Genomic DNA, 26,514 nt, shown 5'->3' with positions numbered 1-26,514 from the left:
GAAATGCTTGTGGTGTGGTCCAACCAGTGTTGCCCTAACGCTGGAAACACCCTGCACAAGTCACAGCTGGGCTCTCTGGCAGGAGTAACCAGTAAAAGCCATCATGGTTTTACTTCAAAAGCCAATTTTACACAGCTCCTAACTGATGCATAACTCAGTAACTGTTATTTGCTGTCAGCAAAATATTCCTACCCTGAGAAAATAACAGCACCTGACCAACAGGATGATGCCGTTACCCAAAATAACCCAATAATAATGCTTTAACACCCAATTGCTGAGAAGGTAAGCAGTTAATTGGGGTAATAATCATCACAGGGATTTGTAAGTCACTAAACCTCGCACAGAAAGATTAGAGTCTTCAGGGGAATTACTACAAAATGTAGGTCACTGCAATCTTAGTGTAAATATTTGAGAGCTCAACACGCTTCTCTTCCCAGCACCTTTCACAGAAACCAGATATCTGACCAGAAGGGAAACAAATGCACATCTATTAACCAGCTGCAGTTATCACACTTCCAGGAGGTCAGAGAGGAAGGAAATAGAGAAATGGAATGAAAATGAAAACTAGTTTTTATCACAGCAGTTAGAGGAATGTGTGTTTAGCCCTGATGAAAATGAGGCTGCCCTTTCCAAGCCCTAGAAATGCTGCCTGGGTGTGCATGGAATTATGGACTCTTCTAATTGATGTGTGAGCAGAGAGGTCAATTCAGGCAAAGTGAAACCTACTTGTGCTTACAAATACATGGAAAGCCAAGGAAAACCCAAGCAGAAGTTTTCTTCCTGTACAGTTTTGCTAAAATCAATGGCATTGCTGTTTGAAGGAAATAATCCTCCTCCACTACCATGAGAGGCCCACACAGCTGTAATGCACTAATCCCATTTTTGCCCATGCCTTTCCTTTCAGTTTCTATTTTCCTTGGATCCTATCTCAGCACCCTACTCTCCATTACTTCAGCACCCACAGGGTGCTGGACACAAACCCCACTCAAGCTGCACCAGGTAAAAAATTATCTCACAGCATCCAAATGGAGACTGTTCAACAGAAAAGAGTTAATTCACCTCAGCAGTGGAAGAAAGAAATACTTGGCAATGTAAAAGTGGGTGACTGGGCCTGCTGTAGTTTAAGTCTGTGACAAGAAATTTGGGAGTGGCCAAATAACTCTCCTCTGCCTGAGAACAACAAACTGCACGTCCTTATTCTCACTCCTAGTGCTAGCAGAAAGTGTTTATATTTAATCTTTATTTTAGGTGATCTAATTTGTCATAACAAGTGCTTCTGTCTTTATTTATCATGCTATTCTTGTTACCCATCCAGTCATCATTTAGCAAATGTTAAATCTAATTATACAGCATTCAGAAAATAACAGAGGCCAGCCATCCAGAAGGGAATTCTGCCAGGAGCATCCAAATTTAAGTCACTGCAGTCATCTGCTGGTTTCTGTTCTACTTAATCCAGGCCATCAGTCACTGTAGGTCACAAGGGGTGTCATCACAGGCTAATTTAACACTGAAATAGCAAAGCTATGCAAGGACAGAAGTCCTTCCCAGCCTAACATGACACCCATGGTGTTGGTCTACAAGCATTGCTGTGCCTGGACCGACATGGGGCTTTGCCATCATCAATAACTGCTGCCAGTTCTCTGTCAGAGGGGGTAGATTTGCCTGTTTTTCTCTCCTCACCTCTGCTTTTCATTTTGTTATCTTTGCTACACAGATTAATGACATTTTATCTAAAGTCACATTAAATCCATTCCCCATTTCTAAGTTCTGAGGAGTTCCAAACTTGTTCCAACAAAACAAGGTGCTGTGATGATGCTGAACAGCATCTTTAAAATGTAACTCCACATTCTGTAAAACTTCTGTAGCTCACAGTCTCCCCTGGGTAACTCACAAGTGTTCACAAACACACAAGTGCATTCTCGTCAGTCTAAAATAGTACAATTTGTGGGGTTTCTGAACAGTTGTCTGGTTGCAGAAATGCAGATGTTAAGCAGAAGTTTTCTGTATAACCCATGAAGAGCCTCTATGTAATATTATGTCTTGAATCCTGCATGTTCCAGCAAAGTGTTGGGAGGACAAGGAATTTGAGAGAGAATAAGGAGGTAGAGAGGATCACACCTCATTCTCTTCCAACACCTGACACTCAGGACAGGAGAGCAAGGGGACACAGTCACACACAGGAAAATTATTTTCGTTTTTCCTCCTTTGTGCTTTATGCTCCTCATTACAGGTTTCAGCTTGGTTAGTCCTAGTAATGAAGACAACAGCATGTTTTTCTTAATTAAATAAAATATTGTAACCACATAGTCTAAAATACTCTTAAATCTGTGAGGAATGTGTTTACCTCAGTAAATATATGTGCACAGCAAAAAAAAGGTGCCTTGTAGGCTATTTAAGTTATGTGAAATAAATCAAATATGATCATTGTTTTTTCAGAGGAGTACAGTTAACCTTAAAAAAATCTTTACTTTTATGAAGTAGCTACTTAATAGCTGATCTTTAAAGCACCAAGAAATTCTACCCTGAAACCAGCCCAAATGCTGTTGAGATGCAATGAACTCCAGACAATTCAGCACTGGGCAAAAGACTTTCTGCTGACCTATTAATGGACAGTACAAGAGGAAGGTCACTAGAGAAGGACACGTCAGAAGCACATTCTCCTCACTTGGAATGAAATGTCTCACTGCAGCAGGACACTGCCATCCCATTCAGCTGATACCCTTTCCCAAGAAAGCCACCAATATTTATGGAATGACTTTTTTGGCTTTCCAAACACTGTGAGTTCCACGGGCATCCCTACAGCAGAGCAAAGCATCACTGTGAGGCACAACTAGCCAGCAGGACCTGGAAGTAGCAATGAGAAAAATAACATTTAGATCTTTATGAATAAAGACACATTGTGATGATGCCTTTTCTCCTTGGGAGCTCTGTAGCCCTTCCAACTCTGCTGCAGTCCCTTTCTTCAGATGCCTGAGGGCAAGGTCGACTGATTTCCTCACTTCCAAACACTGAGGGTCAAAGGTGTCTGACTTCAGGCTGAAAATACCAGCAGAACACAGAATGTCCTTATGGCCAAAGCAGGCCTGGTACTCTTCACCATCAAACATTTTAGGACAAATCTTGCTTCAGAGAAATGACAAACACCACCTGGTCTGCAGAATCCATCTCCCGCGGAAAGAACGCTGCTGCTTCTTGCCTGTTGTTAATTGGGGTGTGAGTGGGGTGACAGCATTTCTGTGTCAGCTCTGCTGCCAGCATGCTCCTGGTGTCCCCCCAGGACAAGCAGCACTCGGGCTGTGCACACTCACACACACAGGGCAGGCACAAAGCAGGTACCTTGGAGCGCAGGGAGGAGAGGGCAATCTGCCTGGCTAACTTCAGAGCTTCTATCCTCATGGCAGCAAACTCTAGCTCCTCCTGTCCAAGGGTTTGGTAGGGGGGGAGTCCCCCACAGGGAAAAAAATGTGGTAAGAACATGGTAAGAAATGTTTGACACACTCAAAAATGGGTTGTTAAATTTTAACGTGTAATTGGACAATTCCTGGGTGACAGACACCCCAAATTCCTCTCGTGGTGAGGACAGCGATGCAAAACTCCAGGGCTTGGTTAGTTTTGAGGTAGCTGTACAGAAAAATAATTTTTATTAGGTGATCAGTATGAACAATACTTCATGTAAAAGAAATTATTTTTGAAGCTAAAGCTGTTTTATCACAGACTCCTTTCCTTTCATTTCCATTTTACGTGAATTTATGCCACATGTTGGTCTTAGTTCAACCTCTGCTCTTTTAAAATTTCACTGTGAATATTCCAGAAAATATGTCCTGACATACAGAACTGCTCTGCAGACCCATTTGCTTTTCCTAGAAGAAACCATGCCAAATTCTGCATTAGAGAAATTACAAGAAAAACAAAGCCTGATTTTCATTTCAGCAGAATTAGGTCCTGAATCTCAAAAAATTAATCTATACATACAGACTTACTAAGGCCAGGTGTCAAGACAACTCTCCACACATCAAGTCCTGTGCTCAAGCTTAAAAAAAAAAATTGCTTTGAAAAGACTTCTGGAAAATACATACATTAGAGGTACATAGGAGAGGTGTTGATGAAATTTAAGGTTATGTATTATATGCATTACATGAGTTAAATGAAAATATCTTTTTTTCCTCAAGTCTTCGAGAGGGGAGAGTTACTTTGGAAAGAATTAAATAATTATTTTAATTCTTTTCCACATCCCCTCCAATCCTCCCTCCACCCCTCTCAGATGAGACAAAGCATTCCTTTGCCTGTGTATGGACAAACAGAAAGAAAAGTGACATTTATATTTCTGCTACAAACCTGAAGTTTCTGAGCAAATACTGGGGGGTTCTTTTCTGCTAGGTCAGGATCTAGATATTCAGGCTGATCACATATTGAGGCTTTCTTAGATATCCTATTGAGAAGAGCATCAGCAGAGACAAAGGAGTCTTCAGGAGATGTCTGAAGGGTAAAGAGGAGGCTGAATAAGCAAGAGAGACTTTGCCCAAGTTATTCGGGCCAAAAGCAAAATGCAAAATTTCTGGAGGAAAATGATTCCCAAACTCTTATCATACAGGACTCACGATTTCAATAGCCTCTGGAGTTGTTCCTAGAGTCATGGGCTCCAGGTCCTTCTGCTTGGCCTTGTCAGGGGACTGTAAATGTGCCTCCTGGCTGGCAGCGAGGACTCGGGAAGCTGGGTGTGGTATTTTCATGCCAGACGACTGCTGGGCTTCAGGGTCTTCAAAACTTGACCTGGAAAAAGATTGTGTACATGTTTTCAGGCTTCACAGTTCTGCTTCTGGTAACAGCCGAGCAAGTCCTCTTCATTACTTTCATGTGTATGTGTATATATAAAAATATATTTATACACACGTTGTTTCAACTCAAATTTACATCATTGTATCTCGTAACACTTTGCAATATCCTTTCAGAACAATGCACTGGAGACATCAAAATAAAACAAGTTCCATCAGAAATGTCACATTTCTTCAGTATTTTTCACTTGCCTTTTTACCCCTTTCTCACTGTGACCCACCTCTCTCCCAAAACACAACTCTTACTAATAAGAACAGATGTCCTTAACAAGCAAAATTATTGGAAGTAAACAAACTCCCACATCCTGGTCTTATGAACAAGAGCCCTTGTTCAGAAAATGTATCCAGGGAAAACCAAGTGAAAAACTGCAATTAACAGATTTCTAGATTAATGTGAAAAAGCTTTAAGGAGGAGGTATCTGAGGAAAAAAGCTTTAAGTAGGAGGCCACGACCCAGTAGAACAGTTGCCACTGTGACTATTTAGTTAGAACGTGAAGGAGAAATACATGCCCTTATTCCATCCTGAAACTTGTGTCTCTTTGCCCTCTGTTCTCTATCATATGTGTACACAGATGGGGATCTATTTTTAAACAAATAACTTGGCAGCACAGAGGCAGAGAGAGGAAGAAGTTCCTGTGTACGTGCTCTGAGGGTAACCCACTCCCCTGACAGGCTCTGCACTGCTCACAGTGACCTACCCTGAGCAGGGGGTTGTGGAGTCAGACAATCTGATGGGAGGTGATTTCACTGGGCTCTCCTGCTGGGCATCAAACATTAGGTACAAGGACTGCTTCTTCGGGGTGCTGTCATCCTGCTGGCCACAGGGAAAGAGAAACTCATTAAGCAATTCAGCCATTCTCCATTAAAGCTAATTCAGGTCACTGAAGCCTTTAGTGAGCAAATGAGTTGACAGAAAACTAATAATACAGGGTTGTAATGCTGATACTGAGATGGATCCTCCCAGGAAGAAACCATTAAAGGACAAAACCTAAACAGTTCATTCTTTGTAGTGGCTCTTCTTCTCCCAGTTTGGGGTTAATCAGATTTCTGGTTCTGTCAGGCAGGAGGCATCCCTTGGCTGAGTGTGTTACTAAAATATCCAGTGAATATTCTCATTGGTTTAAGCACCACCTGAGTGATTTTCCTAACATCCCCAGTGGATATCCCCTCATTGGATCCAGTCAGGCAATCAAATCCATGATTAAAAAGAAGGTGAAACAAGTTTTAAAGTACAGTGCTGCACTCCAGACTTCACACTAATTCTGTTTCTCTCCTGATTCCCTCCAGCTTCTTCAAACTTTTACTCCCAGTTTCTTTAGGAGTCCAGCAGTTGGTGTAGACAGCACTGCTGGAAATACTGATTGGCTTTGAATCTCCAGAGAGAACTACTGTGATGCTAGCTTAGAAATAAAATAATGAAATGCAACAAGCTTTACAGGACACAGGACAACAAAGCACAGGCAATTTACCCTAGTTATGCCAATTTCAAGGAACTGGTTTTGCAAATCTGCTGCAGGCACGTTATAATTAATTTAAAGGGTGGTGAGGCTGAGGGCATTACCAGGGTAGTATATTCTGACAGGGCAATGCAAATGAATGGAAATGGAGGTGAGAACTTACAGGCACAGAGGAGCCTATTTTCTCCATATATTCTATTTCATATGAGTTGCCATATTCCAATTCTGCAACAGAAGCAAAAAAAGAGGTGTTAATACATGCCGTGACATGATTTTTTTCAGAAGTAAATGAGAGCTCTTCTCATTGACAAGGGCCACTCCCACTCTGCTCAATACTTTCCAATGACATATTAAAAATAGATTTTACAGAGAGAAAGTAAAAGGTGAGTTAATATTCATTCATTTTCAACAATGAACCTGACACATTTTAGGTCAATCAGCTTGCCAGCAAAAAATTCAGCTTTTTAATCTGCCCCAGAGACCAGAATATTAAGAAGGTTTCAGAGTAATTTCAGAGTACAGACAACTTTCCCCTATCATGTTATCTTATCACAGAAAACACATTTTTTCAATAAATGGCAATGCTGATGCCAATTTCTTTTAAACATATTTTAACAGCTGTTGAGAAAAATTAATTTCTGTTTTTTCATGTTTTTCACACTCTTAATTCAGAACAACTACTGGGATATCACTGAAGAAAAAGGTACCTAAAATACCTGAATGCTCATGAACCAGGGGTGAGGCACCAGCCCACCTTACTGGGCTGTTCTCACATTTTGTTTTCAGAGAAAGAGTCTAAGGCAGGAAGATTTACAAAGAACCCTAAGTCTAAAATTTAATAAAAATGCAAATCTCTATTGCTTCTCTGCTCCTAATATTCCAATTACACTGGGGGGAATAACCAACATTTCTCCCCAGTTCATGGTCATCCAGTAGTTGATACAGAATCAGAGAGATCTAGGAAAAGAGATTATACCTTCCTGCACTCAAATAAAAGCAAACTTCCTACAATGACAACTTAATTTAAAATTAAAAGCATAATTAATTTGTCCAAATACTGTACTTTGTTCTCTTTTCATGACTTAATCCAATAAACCACTTGCATAATTTGATTACTACTATAAATAAATCCTAAGGAAATGCACACTAGCATTTGCATGATGATAAAATCATGTGCTAAAATCCTTCTAGATTTGGGCAGCTTTTGAAAACGAGGACTTGCATTAGGAAGATGATAACCACCATTAAAATGTTTGATGTTTAAAACCAAACAACCCTGAAGAGAATCTCTAGCCTGATTTGTTGATTAGGAAAGTTTTAGAGGGTTCAATGTGATTTTACAATCCCTTTTTTTTTTTTGATTTTTTTTTTAGTAATAAAAAGCACTGCACAAGGACTGTAATTCCACAAGCTATGTATTTTGTCAAACAGCCACTGAAGAGGAGGAGCCACAAACCCTCAGTCCTGCTTGGGGATATTCACAGTAAAACTTGTAAGTGAAGAGAGCTGTAATAGCAGGCTCCTCACGTTAAAATTCCTAGCACCATGTGTTTTTAATGGTAATAGGGAGCCAGGCAAGATGGACAACCTCCTGGTGTCAGATACCAGCAACAGCCCTTCTCATTCACTTTTCTTCCCAGTGAAAGCAAAACCCAAACTGGAAGGATGAACTCAAACCCCCTACAAGGAGCTGAACTGCAGGAGAAAGCCTGAAATCCCAGGTAACAGCAGCAAGTGTTTAGAAACTGCCTCTCTGTATCCCATTCATGCACAGAGAGCCCAGTGAGGTGCATCAGGAGCATTTATGGAGCAGCTTTATGCTCCAGAGAGCAAGCCCTGAGTTTCCAGGCAGCCTCCGGAGCAGCAGACGTTCCGGCACTGTCCTCTGCTGGCACAGCCACAGGGATCCTCCACCTGCCTGCAGCACTGCCAGCAGCTCTGCAATCCCAATCCAAACTGAGTGCTGGGACAACTCACATTGCACTTCACTGCTGGCAATTAAAAAAAAAAAAAAAAAACAAAAAAAAAAAAGGCAGGACACAGATGGAAGTAGTCCAAGTAGAAACAAAAGGAATAACGCGGCTGGCTAAACGCAGTTTGTTTCATCTGACTGCTCGCAGGAGGCTCCAGCACAATTCCTCTCTCTCCTCTCCTCTCAGACACCATCTCCCCTTCAAAACCTTAGGCTCTAGTTATCTCTGCACATTCAAAATCAGAAAAGCCCAGGATACCCCATGAAGCAAGATAATTATCTTTTATAAACACGTACAACAGACTTACTAAGTGATGTCCTCCAACTCCTCCTACAAATAGCTGCAAGATTACATCAGAATTTTCTGCTAATAATTACAGCTTATTTCGGGTCTGTGCAACAGGAAAATGGCAGCAGCTACAGGCAGTGCCTGAAACAGATGAGGGCTGGGTGCACTGGCTGGCTCAGGGGCTGTATCCCTACAGAAGCAGTGTTAGGTTACAGGGTAACCTGGGTGTCTGGGAGAGGTAAAAATACCTACACTGAGAAACGGCCCTCAAATTACTCAGAAATTTCTCAAAGCTGCAGGAGCAAGACTGTCAAGGAGAAAAAAATTATTATTTTTAAGAGATGTGAAAAGCATAAGCATTGCTGATTATAATGAGTGTGTAATCTGAAACTCCAACTGTACCATGCAGCACACATGAGACAAGACAATTACCATTTAATTAGGAGCTTTGCTCACTTTCTTCTACCCACTTTGAAAGCTAAAATGATTGTTTCAGAGTGTCTCTCACTATTCTTTTATTCCATCTTCTTTCATAAAGTTTCCATCTTGGAAGGGGGGCTTATTTTCTAAAAAGTGTTTTTTAACTTATTTTTTAAAATACAAATACAGGGAAGTCAATGTCTAAACTTTATGATTTGACAATAAAGACACATGAATTTATCCAGACTGAAATATTTATCTGTTTAGAATACTCAACAGATTTCAGAAAAGCCCAGGGCACACAAGCATGTGCATATCAACAAAAGCACTGTGACTGTTGTTGCTTTTTGATGTCAAACACCTTGACCTAAAAGTTTTTAATCAGGCATAAATTTAGACCCAGCCTAAAATGGCATAAAGTAGATTTAATGGTAGGCTGGGAGAGGGACTGAAAGGCTAGGGGGAAAAAATGAATTCTAATCAAGAAGAAAAAGTTTAAGCCAAGTTAAACTCAAACATGCTTCCCACCCACAAAGCTGAACATCTGCCTTTGGAGCAGATGTTGCAAAGCAGAATTCCCTCTGGTAGCCCCAAGGAAGGCCACACACAAATTTTCTTAATTCTGTCTCTTCCACATTTCACAGACCTGGAATGACAGTTCTCTAAACAGAAACTTCCAGCTTTAGCTCCCAGCTGCTCATAGGAAAGGATGGCAGGAAAAACTTTCATAGTTGATCTAGTAGGGAATTTTATCTGGAAATATGAATGGTAACTATCTTACAGAGGGGATATCCTGAACACTTTTATGCATGAAAATACTTGGAGCCCAGGAAGCTGGAAAAGAGATGCCACGGTATGGGTATTAATGCAATACAGAAAATTTGAGCAGAATTTTAACATGGGACCTTTTCCCATGCAGGTTAAGGAACAGGCTCAGGCAGAATCAGTAGTTCAGTGACTCCAGAGCAGTATCAGACCCCGTTCTCCTGTGAAGGCACTGAGAGAACACACTGCTCACAGAGAAGAACAATTAATCACACACAGGAAGCAAAAGCCTTTCTCTGAAGGGCCTTCTCATCTCCCTTTAAGCATCTTTTCTTTCCTGAAAACTCAAGGCTGGACTGTTGGGGTCTTACATTCAGCTCCCCAGAATGGCCCAGAGAGCACCATTTTTAGGGTTCTCTGCATTCAGCATCCTTGGCCAAACCAAACCCTCTCTCTCAGCAAGCCCCCCCTGGCTGGAGCAGTACCCTCTGTGGGAGAGCTGAACTTGGTCTCGTTGACGAAGGTGGACAGGTCAGAGGGCTGTGGGTAGTCCTGCTTGTCCGTGTTCAGGTCCACAGTCATGCAGGTCCACTTCTGCCCCGTCACGGAGGACGCCAGCTTCTCCTCATCCGTGGCGTGAACCACCGTGGAGATGACGGGAGGTGTTTCTGGGGTTGGCAGTGGAGTAGGATCCTGCAGCAAACAGGAGCCAGTTAATACCATTATCTTTCACTGACACATGGAACAGCTCCATCTCTGAATTCCCTTGCACCGCCAGAGCCATCTCTTTAATTCCATAATCTCTGCTGCAGTGCTGTATAAAATACTTAATGGAAAATACTAACTCTACCAGCAGCAAGTTTTCCCAGTAAAACTAAGCTCTTTGATGATAAACACTTGCATTGCAAAGCTGCTTTGATAACAGGGAAGAAAGAGGATCCAGAGCTGTTAAAATCTGTTAGGCACTTGACACAAGCAGCACACATCACCCATCACTGAAGGCTCTGACTACCAAAACTGACTTTTCAGGCTTCCCTCATAGGGCAAACCCTTGTAGGGCCATGAGGTCATGAACCCTTTCCCCTCTCTTCACTTCTACACTGTCAAGCAGCACAAATAAAAGGGCAGGATGGATAACAGGAAGAGGAGCAGCAGCACGGAAGGAGCTGTGCCACATCAAAGCAGTCAGGCCTTTGTGGAAGAGCAGCTTTTGTTAACTTCTCTTCCAAGAAAACCACCTGCCAGCAGTTTACAACACGGAATCAAACTATCCAAGCACATGCTCCTGGTAGATCAGCCCACTTGGTTTATTTCTATTTCCCCTCCAGCCCACCAATTTGGTGCATTTAGTTTCTTACTTCCTAATCTAAAAATTCCAGGGTGGATAATGATAGTCTTGTTTTTCATACTGAAGATATTTACTCATATCCTTGCTCCATCTTAACACAGGGCTTTCCAAAGCACATTGACTAATATTCTAGCTGGAATTCCCAGAGAAAATACTAGAACTACTATAAATTGTGTACACACTTTTGGAGGACAAAAGGTTAATGCTTTATGGTAATAGCCCAATGTGCTATACTTGGACATGTGCATATATTCTTTACACAAATCTCCTTTATTATTGAAAGTACAGGTCTACAAAAATATCTTCTGTTATTAAACATACAATTTAATTGTATGTTTAATTACATACAATTCAAATTAAATTAATAAAATTTCCTTCTTTTTACCCCTTCAAGGACATGAATTACATGCATCAAAATAAGGCAGCACTTTACCTGAGAAGGAGGATCTGATAGTGGGGATCTTTTTGGTGATTTTTTCACCCTAAATGTATCACTGAAAATAAAGTTCAAACTGTTAATATGGTAACAGCAGCAAGAATCAGGTCATTTCACACTTAGCAAGAGACAGCCACAGACAATGCAACCTCTGTAAGCCCTTCTGCATTAAAATCCCATCCATTAGGAAGCAGCACCACAGAGAAACATGCCATGGGTACATATTTTTGTCATGCACTTGGAACAGGCCTCCACCCCTCCAAAGCTGAGAGCAGCAGGATTGCCATATTTTTCATGCTAGCTCCTGACACATTCACAGAGCAGACTGCAATTCAAATTCAGCTGCAATTCAAATCCCTGCTCCACCACAGGCACCCTCCAGGGCCCTGTGGAAATGATTCAGCTTCTGTCTGCTTCAGTTTCACATCCCAAAATTAGGTCTAACCCACACCTTCACCTGAGAATTAAAACTGTGATAAACTTAGGCTACAATGACCCCAAAAAACAGGAAGAAAAAACCTGGTTTGCTTTAGATGAACTATATAAAACCATCTGAGGCAGATGCTGTTCCCCAGATGCCAGAATGAGCTGTGTCATTACAAATGGGCACAACAGACCTTTTTAAAAAACAAATACAACAAGAAATATGGCAATTCTGCTTCCAGTTCCCCTGACACCTCACAGTGCAGACTGGGAGCACGGACACTGTAGCCCTCCAAAATCCCACAGGTTTCAATCAAGCAAAAGGAATGAAGAACCTAAATTATGTCATGATGGTATATAACTATGAATGTTGCCTTTATTCACAATTGGCTAAAATTATTTCCTAACCAGGAATAAACGAATTATCTGTCTATTCTCTTGATGAACATTGCCAGAGTTATTCAAAATCGTTGATGTTACCAGTTACAAAAGGGAGAAAAATACCACAGCAAACTCACTGAAGAAGACTTTATGTTTGAACAGAGATGCAGTGGCAAAAATTACTGAGCCCATCAGCTCACCCCAGATCAATGATGGCAAGGCTAACACCAGAAATTCTAATGGTGGGTTTCAATGGGCAGAGGGTAAATCAATACCACATCTAGAGGGGAAAATAAATTGGGCAGCTGAATATTGGTGTGTTCAATGCCATTAATTATCCAGTTATAATGACAGAATTAATTAGGATAACTTTTTCCTTCAAGAAAGAAAAGCATTTTATGCAGTATTTACAAAGAATTGATTGTACAATGTTATGCAGTGGTAGAAATAAAACTTCCATATTTTAGCTCAAGGATACAACATTTTTATAGGTTTTTAAATGAGATCTGCTTTGATAGGCAACAGATAATGAGGCAAGCTCAATCACAGTCAGGCATCTTACTTAAAATAGCTTTCATATGTGCAAGTGAAGTGAAATCATTAACATAAAAGCTTCATGCTGAATAATAACTGATCATGCTGCAAAATAAATAAGTACAATTAAAAAGCCCACAAATCAAAGAGGAAATTTGAATTGTTAGCTTAGAATTACTTACAACAGAGAACATACAGACATCACATCTTCTACCATCCTAAGACAAATAAGACAAAGAAAAGAGAGACAGACAGAAGGAACTGACAAAAAAGATTAACCTACAAATACTCTGTTAATGTGTTAAGGCAATCTGATCATGCAGATTTTCTACCTGTATAATCTTAACCCCTACTTTTTATTGTGAAATACACAAGGAGAAAATAAAAATATTCATCAAGTCCTTCAATGCTTTCTAGTTTAATGTTATACTTTTAAAATGCTTTCATCTTACAAAACACATTTTTCAAAGCTGACACCTTCAAGTTAAGTTCCTTTCAACACACTAACTGTCCTTGCCTTCCCTGATGGAGGCCACCTGCTTGCTTTTCAAAACACAGTATTTGTTATTAAATGAGATGCAAAACTGTCCTTGAATGGCAGCTAAGCTTAAGGAGAGGGCACAGTTATTCCAGGTTTTGTCATGTTTGCTGATGTGTTGTGACAGCACAGAAAAAGCCACTTGACCATTTCAAACCATTTACCCAGGTCAGGATAGAAAATGACATTTCTTTAAATCTCAGCTGGTTTGGCTCTCTCCAAAACCTAACCTGTTGTTCTGACAGAGCAAACTGGTTACCCCCAAAGCAGAACCAAACCTTGCCAAACAGCTCAGACTAAGAGAATTTTTCATTTACTTATAAGTTTGGCAGCTTCTGCTCATCTCTCCTCACGTGCAGTGCTCATGACAGCCGGCACCTTCCATTTCCAAACAGCCTCCAGCCATCCAAGGGCTTCCAGAGCAACCTGCACAAGCAATATCCCTATAAACCACTTATTTTTACTCATCACTGTGAGCTGGCTCTGGGGAGGCATCAGCTGCTCTTTGCTCAGCATCACCTGAGCAATGTGACTGTCTCCAAGCAGCTCAGCACTCGGGGAGATGAGCAGAGAGCAGTTTGTGTTGAGCTCACATCTCTTGCAGAAACCTCATCTTTTCACAGGGAGGTCAATGCTTAGACTCCTGCAGTTTCATTCAAGAACAAAAATGGCTTCTTTTTATTGATTTAACACATATTAGACTGAGCACATTGCTCAGATTCAAAGTAGTACAAGCTCAGCAAAAGTGTAAACTCATGCCTGGCTTCTTCACCTCTGATCTGGAACTCACTGCCTTTCCACATGAGGAACTCACTTTCAAACAGGATTTGATGTCTGCACCCCTCAACAGGGCTAACAAAACCTCCTGCCACTGCCTACCATGGCATCCCCTCTCAAGCCTGAAGGTAATTTTCTTCTAGAAAGTACCACAGCTGCAGGCTACAATGGGTTATTAATATGCAGAGTCTCATCTTTGGTAAAAAAAAAAAAAAAACATCACTTGCAAAAGTAGGTTACAGGGCTGCAGTGAGCAACACACAACACAAGCAGTGAAAGCAGGGGCTGGGAATTCCTGCAGCCCTCCTGACCCAAGAACTTGTGAGTCCTGAGCTGGGGGAGCTTCACCTCCCCACTGTGATAAACACCAGCACTGAACTTTGTGATTCCAAGACAGGGTTTTCCTGTGATGGATTTTCTCAAGGACAAATGTGGCTTAGCAAACTCTCTGTAAACTCATTTCCCCCCTAAATTAATAACTTTGGAATTCTTTCTGATATTCAAAGCAGATGGGAGAACCCAAGAGGCCCACTCTGGGGGTCTGTCAACTCCAGCTACTGGAAGACACAAGGACACTGGCTGGCTGCAAAAACCTAAAGATCTGGTGATATTAAAATTCCCCTCTGCACATCCCCAGTGAGATTCAAATTGTTCCTCTCTTGCTGTCGGACTTTTAAATCTTCTTGGTTCGGACCAAATCAGTTTGGACTGCAGGCTTGGAAAAATGTCATTTACCATTCAGTTTCAGGTAAACAAAAAAAAAGTAGCAACTCAAAAAGTAGCAACACCAGAAAAAACAGGCTTCTCTCCCAAAGAAAACAACTCAACTATACAGTGGTCTAAACCAGACATAAGTCAGAAATGCCCCTAGAAAGAAAACAGAGGCACAAGCTTCCTCAAATCTGACAAGGGACTTGAATTAGAAGCTTAGAAGGCAGGAGGCTATTCAGTAAAATCGGAATAATCTCCACCTCACCCTGTACCCTGTATCAGCTTTTTTGCTGCTTTACATTAACCATGTTATCTTCTTATCTCAAATTGGCACTTAAAATTTTTGCTTCCATTTTTATTAGTCAGCTGGAACATTTAAACCATACAGGAACATGAGCTGTGATACTTTCTTCCAGGTATACACACAGGAGATCAATTTCAGTTATATGGGACACAAACTTAGTGGTCACCAACTCAAAATAACCATATCTGAACAGATAAAGCAACATGCAAATTAGCAACCAGCCATACAGGTTTTTAACCAAATATCTAACAGCAACATAGAAAATTTATCCTGGAATTTGTCACCCATGTCTAAAAGCTGGATATTTCCCTAACAGATAGTAGTTTTGAATATTTTAAACTTTCTGCACAATTGTAAACTCTTTCACAAAAAGGAATTTTTTGACATTTCTTAGTCGTGCATATATATTAAAAAAATGTATTTTAATACTGCACTCTTCTGTTTCCAGGTCATTTTCTTTTAAATACCATAAGTCACTGGATGAAACCATCTTCCTGCTGTTTGCAATATGAGATTTGTCACTGCCTTTCCCTGTCACTATTTCACGTCCCACGCTCAAAAACAATGATTCATACAATAGCTGTGCTGGTGTAATTACTTTGATCATCTTAAACAGCATCAACTTCGCAGAACGAGGTCACAGAAAATTGGGTACATAACTGATAAAACTGGGTACATAACTGATAAAATTTAACCAGGTTCAGAACTACGCTGAGCCAAAAGACTTAAAAAATGCAGTTGCCTAATGTGGCTTGGTAGTTCTGGAAATATCAAATTATTGAGGAAACAGGTTGAGAGCAGGAACAGCTCAGCATGACTCCAGTTGTGGCCACCAACACCCAAAGTCACCTCCCTCTCTTTATTCAGCTGTAAATCCTGTGTAACTGTGCTAAGGGATGTGCTGCTTCTATTCTAGAAACATCTCTGCCCTTTAACTTACGTTTTTAGTGGCGTCTTCTTCTTCTTGGCAGGTTTGTTCAGGCTGTCTCCTTCCGTCCCGTTCGTTTCGTTGGCACTGGCTGGTATCTCAAAGGAAGCTGGAGATTTGGAAGGCGAGCTGGCTATCTTAGAAGAAGACTTGAAAGGGTCAATGGCATCCTCACACATGTCCGGCTCGAAGCTGTACGTTTGTTGAGGCAGTTTGGGCGATTCCTGCATTTTTGTACTGGATGAGAAGGGGTTAAAGTTGGGATCGTCCCACTTGTCGATATCAAAGGTGTAAGAGCCTTTAGTGATGGGGATTTCATTTGGATCAGTGGGCGACTTGGTCGGGGTGGTCGGAGCATTGTCAAGCTTCTCCACCGGTTTTTTAGTCTTTGGCCTCCGTAGCGGCATTTTAGCACCAGGCTTCTTCCCTGCTTTTTTGGGAGGGGGAGTGCTCTCCTGTTGGTCTTCGCTCCCACCTTTCTCCTCAGAATAATCAAACTCCAGCCTCACCGCTTTGATGGGAGGGTCCTCCTGGCCCCCGGTGTCCGGCGGAGTCACCTCCACAGCCTCGGGGGCCGTTGTTAGAGGCAGCGTTTTCCTGCTGCCAGGGGGAGAGTTCTGCACCTTGCTGCCTCCGGAGCTAAATGCACTAATCCCTTCGAAACGGTCCGGATCCGAAGGGTCGGATCCTTCAGGCACAGGCGGGGCCTCCTCTTTCTCAGCAGAGATTTTGGAAGGTTCAGTACATTCGGGCTTTGCTGAGTCAGCCTTCACCTCAGGTGCTTTGTCCTCACAAGCTGCTTGGCCAAGCTCAGGCGGTTCTTGTGGGGTTTCCTTCACCAGTGGAGCATCCAGAGGTTTTTTGGCCGACTGCTTCTTTTTTAAGGAAGCTGGTCTGGGTTTTTTTGTTCTCTTGAGGGTACTGGAAGCGCTGCTGGAACCAGTACCGTACACATCTGCTGATGGTGCTAATGTCTCACTGTTGCCAAGGTAAGATGCTCCATCAAAATCACTGGCCTGCAGGCTGAGAGACCGAGACAACGTGGATTTGGAAACTGGGACAGAATCCGTGGATTTTCTCCGGACATTTGATCTGGGGTCACGATTCTTGGGCTCTGCAGAGCTCGGTCCTAAGGCATGGAGAGAATCGACCAGCTCAATGTTATCAAAGTCCAAGTTGTAGGTTCCACTGCTGGCTATGGGCTTGTCCTCGTCGAAGACAGTGGAGAAAGAATGGCAGGGGGGACGGAAGGGGCTCTCTTGAACTGGTTCACTGTGTGACACATCGGTTACGGGCTCAGCTTCTGAACACAGTCCTGTGGGAGCAAACAGAAAACTCAGTGCACTTCAAACACCTTTTGAGAGCTGGGGCTTAGGAGGTTTTATTGTAATCTAATATTACTGCAAGTAAAAGGCATTAAAATCATACTAATTGACTAAGTAAACCAAAGTGACTTTTCCAGTATATGAACCAGATTAGGAGGAAAAATAGATCTGTTCTCTCCAGAACAGGATTCAAGGCAAGTTTCACAAAAAGACAAAATATGTATTTGGAACAGCCTCTAAAGCACCTCTTCTAAACTATCACTTACAGAGATGGATATTACCACAATACACTAAATATTGCCAATACCAGAAAAACTTGCACATAAAGCACTTTTTAACTCCCATTTTCTACTACTATAAAGAGTTCACACAATTGTGTCAGAGCTCTTGTGAAGTAAATCTCCTGTAAACTAACTGGTGCTTCAGTAACTACATGTTGACCTTAAGTTTTGTTTCCCATGTGCTATTTTTAACAATTTACCCTGAGGAAAATGGTTTCCTCTCCACAACCCATCAATGCTGCTCCTCTATCTGCCCCAAGCAGTCAATAATTACAAGTTTATAATAAGGCATGAATAATTGAGATCTTAATATGAAATAAATTATGGTAAAGGTAAAAAAGAAAAAAGTCATTTAGAGATCACCACAAATATTTTCAGCTGAAAAATCTTCCTTTAAAAAGCTAGAAGCTCCCTACTGATTATTTAAACCAGGTTTTTCCAAGTGTAGTTCTAACTTGATGAAAATTTTGTAGGGATTCATGTCAAAACTCTTAATCCAAGCAGCTTTCCACTGCAATTAAAGGTTCTCTTATTGAATAGAATCCTAAAATGATTTATAGAAGTCTCTTCATTTGGGATAAAACAACTATTGGACAAAGCAGAAAAGCAGAAAAAGAACATAACAAAAAATCAGAAGACAGAGGTAGAAAAGCATGAAGGTGGTGGTCCTTGCTGCCTTCCAGCTCATTAAGTTGATTATGCAAATGTTTTACAAATCCTGCATATGGCTTGCTCCTGCTGTGACTGTACTACTCTGACCTGAATGTAGCACGGCCACCTCTGCCCCTGTGTGTCCCTGTGGGTACCCCAGACCTGGGACAGCTCTCTGCAGCTCCCAGCTCAGGCTGGGCTGAGCCAGCTGCTCACAGCTCTCACAGAGGAGCAAAATGCCCCCGTGTTTCCTGTTGAAGCAACACAGCCTTCTTCACATTGTCATCTTTTTTTAATTATGCAATTATAAAGAAAAACAGTCAAACAAAAATGAGTGTTTTGCTCAGCCCTAAACGATTTCAGAGACATTTCTGCTCATCCTTTTCATTCCAATCCTGACATGTTTTGCAGAATAATTCTCATTTTGCGCCGCTACGTTCATTAACACTGTTCATAAAAGCCATACAGACAATCAATTATTATTTTAGTGAGAAGCTATGAACGGATTAAGAAATGGGAAAAAAAAGATTTCCTTTGTTTCAGAAGAAATTGTGTGTCTGCACAGAGACTGCAAGGATTATTATTTATGGGTGTAGAGCACAGAAAAGGATTTAAGGGAATTGGACACATTTCCCAAAGTGGAACCATGTACTTCTAGAGACTGTCAAAGGGATGACAGCTACGCAGTTTCTCTTTTAAGACTGTGGAAGTTCACTAGGATACATCAATTAAAATAATATTCTAATGTGTTTTTCTGCTAAATGAATGCTAATAGCGTGGCAGTACTTCAGAACAGTTTATTTTTCTCCTTAATCCCCACTGGTTTGGGCTTGGTTTCAGCCTGGCTGAGAGGTCATTAATGAGGCTGGTGCTCACTGCACACACACATCACTTGGTGACACTGATGGGACTCCTGTTAAAGGGCACTCAGAGAGTGACACAGCTCTCCAGCATTAGCCTAATCTGTCCCTTTCACCCTGAAAGGAGAATGGAAGGCACTTCAGGGGAACACATCACAATAAACACTGGGATGCCAGCGGAGTACAAATGTGGGTCAGCATGAAATCAAAGCGGGATCTGAACAAGGAATCATCTGCAGTTATGCACTGTTTTCATTCCAGCCTAAGTCAAAGCCCTCAACAGCATCCAGGCCCTTGTTCCAAGTAGTTACAAACATGCATTAAAACAAAGTCAAATAAAATAAAATAAACCATTGCCCTGCAGGACTTGGACTGTAAATAAGAGGCTGAGGTTTGGGATGCATCACGCAAAGGGAGTGTGCAAGGCTTTGCAGCTACTCCCAACAAAGCAGCATTTCAATTCTGTGTGCTCCCCACACTGCAGGGCTTTAATCTTCTTTAACTGCTTATTTCACTACTTCCTCCTCATCAAATCCTTTTTACTCAAGAGTACGGATTTCTGCAGAGCGCTGCTCGATATCTTTATTGTTTCTTTATGAAACAAGATGTGAAACTGTCTCAGCAAACACGGCTCTTGGCAGAAGAGAATGCTGCTGTCAGCCTCTTCTGGCTTTACGACAGGACTGGCTCACTCCTGGTAGCAGCAGAATTGCTGGGGCAGGAGGTATAAATGGTTCTCAAGGCTTTACTACTACAAAGTCATGAAGACCACACTTTCCTGACGTTGACAGCCTATTCAGAGAGCAGAGACATTTGTCCTTTTACAACACACAATTAAGCCAATCAGTATCATTACAGTATTTTATTAAAATGCAGTTTGAGCACAAAAGAACATACAAGGACACCAGCTATGGGATTTAAGGCAGGATTTACTTGCCCTAGAGAGAGACCAGCACAACATTTTAAATCAGGTTTATGCCTTTTATTGGCACTGAGTCACCAAAATTTATACTGGTAAGAGCTGCCCACAAGAAGATATTAAGTTTTATAAAGCACTCCAAGAACATGGAGGATAGCTGGGGAACTTACACTGCAATAAAATCACCAGGCAAGCTCCTCAAAACCCCAATTGCATTAATTAAAAAAGAAGGTCCAAGTTCTGCTCCTTCCACTGGGAAAATTCCTCTGATTTCAGCCAAATTTTGACTGGATCAACTATGAAAAAAATTCCCAAACCCAAACTCAACAACATAAAACTCAGACTTCTTATATGCAGGTGATCAGACCTAAATATCAGAGTTACATAGCACATTTAACACTTGGCATTTTCACCTAGCACCTGCTATGGGAGAACCAGAAGTTGCTATAAAGTCACAGAATGACAGAATATCCTGAGTTGGAAGGGACCCACAAAGATGACTGAAGTCCAACTCCTGGCCCTGCACAGGACAGACCCAAGAATCCCACCCTGTGCCTGAGAGCATTAATAAGATATTGTAACACTGTGTGCATGAATAAACAAAACAAATTTCTGTTGCTTTTTTACAGAAGTAGCCAAACAAGGGGCTACTTTGCTGAAGCATCTCTAAAGCAGAGGTAATTCCAATAAACTGAAAATAGGCCTTAACACTTCTGAGCTGGAAACAAAATGAAACACTTTTCTGACAGGCTTAGCAATAGCATTTAAACAGATGTAATAAGCAAATAAAGAAGAAACTGAGTATCAGTTCTGTTTTCTAGAGAAAAAGCAAACAAAGGCACAACATGCACCAGTTACTATGAGGAAAAAATGCCAAAAGCACATAGGAATTGGAATTGCCTTATACTAGAAATTTTGATACACGGTTTATTTCAAGCTCCTTCTTGTTATGGAAACCCTTTGATGTCAGAAAATCAATTAGTACCGCTTGTTTAAAGTTCTGTAAAAATACTTTTGTCATTTATTCTAAGATGTATTCTAACATTGTATACAAAAGTTTCTTTTCAAATTTTCCACATCAGGCTTCAAGAGGAAAAACACTGAGGAAGAATGCTGTCCAAACCAAAAATTTAGTTTGTTTTTGTCCAGACCATAATGACTCTATGGGAAAGCGTGACCTCGAATTTCCCTGGCACCAGAAGAACTCAAATATAGGTGCCCCATATCCTGATTGTTGGGTTGTAATGCACACAGGGGACTCCAGCTCTCACTCTCCCCTGTGAATACAATCTGAATTCAGTAATCATCTGGGGAAGGCAGTGGGGGTGATAGGAATTTCCTAAGCAGGAATTCCCGGCCAAAACCAGAGTATTTGGGAGAATGGGCTTGGGCACATTCTGGTGCTCAGATGGATGAAACAAGAGGACACTGCTATGGGAAGCTGAGGAGGCAAGTAACAATAATTTGAAATAATGACAATAATAACTGCAACCTCAAACACTCCAATTTGCCTCGAGATTATAAGCCATGTTTCCCAGAATTATTTAGGGAGGAATGGAAGGGCTCACTGGTGGCACTTCCTGGGGCTCAGGGGTAGTTTCCACGCTTGCTCTGCTGCTCCTCTTCCCCTGCAGACTTGCCCTCAGACTGACTCCCCTCTGCTCTGCTGCTGATGGAGCAGAGCCATGCAGCAGGTTTTACCCCACCAGGAGCTGGCACAAACCCAGCACCAGTCCAGCTTAGCTCACTTTCATCATATTTCCTAAACGACCACTGAAGTCAACCTAATTAAAAACTCTCCTCTTGCCTTTCCACAGTGGGGTCCAGCTGCTGGATAACGATATCACGCAACACAACTGCAGCCATCTGCATAAGTAATTGTTGTCAGCTATAGATGAAAGAATCCTACAAACACTTTCTGTGCTCCCTCCTTCCACCCAACCACGCTCTGTCACCCAACCCACGTGAAGATAAAGCCATGTGGCTGCTGAACCAGGAGCCCAGCAGGACACTGCTGCCTCTCCCTGTGCCAGGCTCTCCAGCTGCCCGTATTCCTCACTCTTCCTCCAGTGAAATCTGGGTTTTCAGCTCTATGGTGCCATCCAGGAACTCTGCTTCAGTGCCCCTGAGCCCTGAGGAAGGGACTCATTCTCTTTGTGTGCAGCCACATGCATAACTTATGAAATAAATAAACTACAAGACACTCAAATGGTTTATACAATACAAAATGTTTAACTTTTCTCATTTCTAAATACCTAAACTATAGTCATACTATTATTTATTTCTTTCAAAGATTTCCAAAACAAATGAATGCTTTGTGCTGCCCTCCTACATTTGGATTTTTTCTGTGTTACACATCTTCTTCCCCTCCAATAAATTCCCCTGTTGTGTAACTGTGCTTTGCATCATTTTGGATCACTGAACAGATCTCTGTCCCTTTGCTATAACTTGCCTCCCATGGACAATTTGATTTGCAAATGAAGTGGTTTCCCCTCTGCCATCCAAGGCCTTCAATAAAGTTCACACTGGCTGTGAATAGCTATATTCAGTTTCCCACTTTTCTGCAGAAAGATCTGAAAAAAAAAGGAGGGGGGGAACTGGGATGGAAGGAGACAAGAATCACATGTGCCAGGGAAGCACATGTGTAACCAAGGGCTTGAAGATAATCTACTGCAGTAATTAAAAGCACACTTCAACCCTGTTCAGCATGTGTGTTCTTTTGTTCTCTGAGCACTTATTTTGTAATCATTGGATTGCCAAAGATTTAAAAAAAGGAAAGAAGATGCAGAATGAGTAACTTTTGCTGCAGTGATGAGGGAACTCTAACAGCAGAAAGGAAAAAGCATCAGGATGCCTCAGTATTTACTTTTTTTTTTTTTTTTGTGAAATCAGTTTGTAGAAAATCAAGCTTGAAGCTTCTTATAACTCTACCATAAATCAAGATTCTAAACAGCATTTCTTAATGAGTAACTCCCAGAAATGCTGTAGGTGGCTTGAGACCTTTGGTGGGATGGTACAACTTTTCAAACACAATACAAGTAACTTTTAGATTGCTGGGAGAAATATTATCTGCATACAATTTAGCCAGGTGATCAAGATGACTTGACTTTCAGATGGAAAAAAAGGACAGCATAATGGGGAATTCAGTCTCAAGCTGTTGAGCTGTCATCTGACAGCCCAAACAAAGCTATTTTGGGCTAATAGCATGCTTTCTACTCCCTCATATTCCATTACTCAATCTGGAGAACAAAGAACACTTTTTGGGGGAAAGAATTTCTTTGGGTTTTAAGCACAATTCTAAAGATTTTAGTTTCCCAGTATGTACCAATTTTCACATATGTACACATACATACATACATAGCCCCATGTTCCTCCTATAAAATCAGTATTTCTATTGTTCTAATGGGCTTTTTCACCACATTTGAAAATGGCATTTTGTTAATTGTCACGGTTAACAGTGCTCGCACAGGTACCTGCATCTGCAACCCACATTTCTTTTTTCTACTCATCTGACTCTGTAAAGATCCTAGAAAAAGAAGCTTGGTTCAAAAGGAAAAAAGTTTTTTTTCTAGAGAGCTCCTCTTTTCCTTAATATTTTTCAAATGTTATGGACAGATTCTCCATTACTTTATTCCAGGAGGCAACAGGGCTTTTTCCTCTCTGCATGGGTAATTAACTAACATTCCAGAAGCCAATCTATTAGCATTAATTCCTTGCCAGTGCTTAGAGAAACAGCTCCATGCATATTCACCTCCCCTAGTAACGTGTCCCACTCATTACCTGCATCTTCCACGGGCAGCTGAGGTTTTATTTCTTGCTCTGCTACGTCTGCAACAACTACTGCTGCTGCTGCTGCTTCAGGGGGAGGCTGTGGAGGTGAAGGTGGTGCCTTGACAGGTGTAGTGGACTCCGGGGTCTCAAATGCTTCTTCAGAGTCAGAGCTCCTAGGGAAAATCAAAGCAGAGACTGGTGAGCACAGTGAAGGTTCACGTTTGCAGGTCAGGCTTGGCAGCGCCGGCTTCCTGAGCTGGTGGCACAGACCTCAGCTCTCAGGCTGCCTCTGTGTTTCCCAAAGGAGATCTGACATTCCAGTATGGCTTCCAGAGCAGGATGTCATGGCTGTGGTTTTCTCTCTAGACAAGTATTTATGTCATTTGTGTTACAGAAGTGAACACACACTTGGAAATGAATCCATCCTGCTTTGCTGTGTGAGGGTGGCTCAGCCACACAGACCAATGCCCCTGTGCTACTCCTTTGCACAAGCACACCTAAATTAACTAAAAAAAAACAAATAAAAAGACTCTTCTGAAGAGAATTTCCTAGCTTCAATTAAAAAACCCAAACATCTAAAACAGCACCAAATTTCTTTGTGTGCCCTCAAGGGTGAGAGAGCAGACATGAAGATATCTGAGATGCAGCCAGCTCCTGTGCATCCTCCTCCCATGGAAATACTACATTCTATTTTTCAGCAGAATTTTACCAGAGCCCTTTTCAAACAGACCTTGTGACACAAGGTAAGACAGCCTGTAAAATGCATGGAATCCTGCTATTACCAATAATCCTATTGTGGCACCATGGGTTCACAGGGACACAAAAACACAGGGACCACGATGGGTTGGTGCCAGCCCAGGAATGAGACAGCAGCACCCAAAATGGAGTGATTCAAATGAAACATAAGCTTGAAAGGGAGCAACTCTACAAAATGATGAGTAACATAAACATTAAGTGAAGATCTAAACCATTCAAGGAAACACCACTTGTTCTTAGAGGTGTACAGCCATAAGAAACTATCCTTCTAGGTCTGGAAACTATAGATCATACTTCTTAAACTGAGCCCAAATGATAAACATTTCATCCTTTGTTTGGGAGCAAGGAATGCAGTAACAATGGTGTCATATTCAATATGCACTGAACATATGTTCAATACACATTCAATGAGCATTTCTGTTGGTCAGATGCAGTTTTGGACTGTTGGTCTGTAATGAAGTAAATTGAACACAGCAGTTTGCTGAAGGACAGGACTGATTTGCCTCTTCCCAGTGGTTCTGTGTTGCCATAAAATAAGAAGACATTTCATCCCCCAGAAGCAGTCCACAGGCCAGCCCAAATCAAGGACTCCTCTCATTTTGCTCGAGTTAGAAGATAACTCTGAGCTGCCAGACTCTGTTTGGTTTCCTGAGACTTGTGATTATTTTAAGCAGCTCCATGTCAGGAGAAGTACAGATACAGGATTTAAATTCATTTGCCTAAATCTATCACAGCATAAAACCTTAGGAGAGTTGGGGAAGAAGAGAACCCAGTGTCACTTCTGGCACCTCAAGGAGCACAGTGGTCCAAATTTCCCCTCTCCCTCTTCTCTGCAGAATCCCAGAAGAGCTCCCACTCCATTAGGATGCACATCATGACCCTGTGCCAACCAAATCCTGGCTCATCCTATTCCTGAAGCAAAAGGAGCTCTACCAGGTTATAACTTTGGGTGTTTGGAGATTTCTTTTTTCCCTCCCCAAACTTACACAGCTCAAAGCCACTGTGTCTGGCTTTCCATTATATCTGCTGTTGCAGCTCCTCAAAAACCCTTTGTGCCACTTCTTTAACCATCCTCATTCCTCAGGCCACAGAACAGTCACACTGGAACAGGCACACTGCATCATTTCAAGTCATATCCTTCCAAAGATGCACCATGGTTTAAGTTCTACATATTTTAAGCTTAAAGAACAGCTGCAAACAAAGGGCTTCTATAAATAAAGCTTCACAATAGGTATTCAACAACAACAACAAATAAGCTTTCTCCTCCCTAGACAGAGCTGGTTCAGGAAACTTTAAAGTTGAAGAATCAAAGAGAAACAGAGTTGTGCGATATTTTCCCAGTGTCATAAAAATAAACCCAGGAAGTTAGCATCTAAACCAACAAAATGAGAAGTAATTCATATCTCTCAGGCTTTCATGTAGTTTTTCATTGTGCTGCACTTAATTAATGTTTCATCCTTTACAATTTGAACTCAAAGTCTAGCTCTGTAACGCTCAAACAATAATGTTTAGACTCCTTTTTCCCAAACTGTCTGTACAGCACTTGTAACATATACAGAAACTGGAATGGAAAAAGCTCTATTTTCATATCCTGCTCAAAGGAGGATTTGTTAAACTGCCTTGATGGAGCAGTTCTGTGTCTTCCTTAGTTAAATTATGGAAAGAATTTATGCCTGTTTATCTACTTTTTAAAGGAGGTCCCTTTGTTTACTTGGTCTCTTCCTTGGATGAATTGGGCAAAACCATTTGAAGTAAATAGAAATATTTGCTCTTTTCTCTTCACTGCATGAGTTTCCACTTTGGAAAACCTCTTGAGTCCATGGACAAACAGTTGA

At 41.5% G+C, this 26,514-nt stretch overlaps 1 protein-coding gene across 8 annotated transcripts in view; it reads right to left on the bottom strand.

Annotated features, from left to right (window-relative positions):
- Positions 1 to 26,514, bottom strand: part of TACC2 (transforming acidic coiled-coil containing protein 2) — a 130,179-nt gene that overhangs the window by 15,881 nt on the left and 87,784 nt on the right. For 5 of the 8 annotated variants that reach the window (XM_041415628.1, XM_041415635.1, XM_041415629.1 and 2 more), the window contains 9 exons: positions 23,933 to 24,096; positions 16,129 to 17,431; positions 11,518 to 11,578; positions 10,222 to 10,429; positions 6,454 to 6,515; positions 5,532 to 5,647; positions 4,599 to 4,770; positions 4,336 to 4,476; positions 3,337 to 3,417 (listed from right to left, as the gene is read on the bottom strand). In XM_041415628.1, coding sequence (XP_041271562.1) covers positions 3,337 to 3,417; positions 4,336 to 4,476; positions 4,599 to 4,770; positions 5,532 to 5,647; positions 6,454 to 6,515; positions 10,222 to 10,429; positions 11,518 to 11,578; positions 16,129 to 17,431; positions 23,933 to 24,096 — 2,308 coding nt within the window. The remainder of the gene's footprint in view (positions 1 to 3,336; positions 3,418 to 4,335; positions 4,477 to 4,598; positions 4,771 to 5,531; positions 5,648 to 6,453; positions 6,516 to 10,221; positions 10,430 to 11,517; positions 11,579 to 16,128; positions 17,432 to 23,932; positions 24,097 to 26,514) is intronic. The other 3 variants (XM_041415631.1, XM_041415632.1, XM_041415633.1) reach the window with 3 other exon arrangements.

Source organism: Onychostruthus taczanowskii, unplaced genomic scaffold (genome assembly GCF_017590055.1).
Source record: "Onychostruthus taczanowskii isolate IOZ18803 unplaced genomic scaffold, ASM1759005v1 scaffold5, whole genome shotgun sequence".
Lineage (NCBI taxonomy): Eukaryota > Metazoa > Chordata > Aves > Passeriformes > Passeridae > Onychostruthus > Onychostruthus taczanowskii.
The sequence above is the reverse complement of the archived record's forward strand: the minus strand, read 5'-3'. Positions and strand labels throughout refer to the sequence as shown.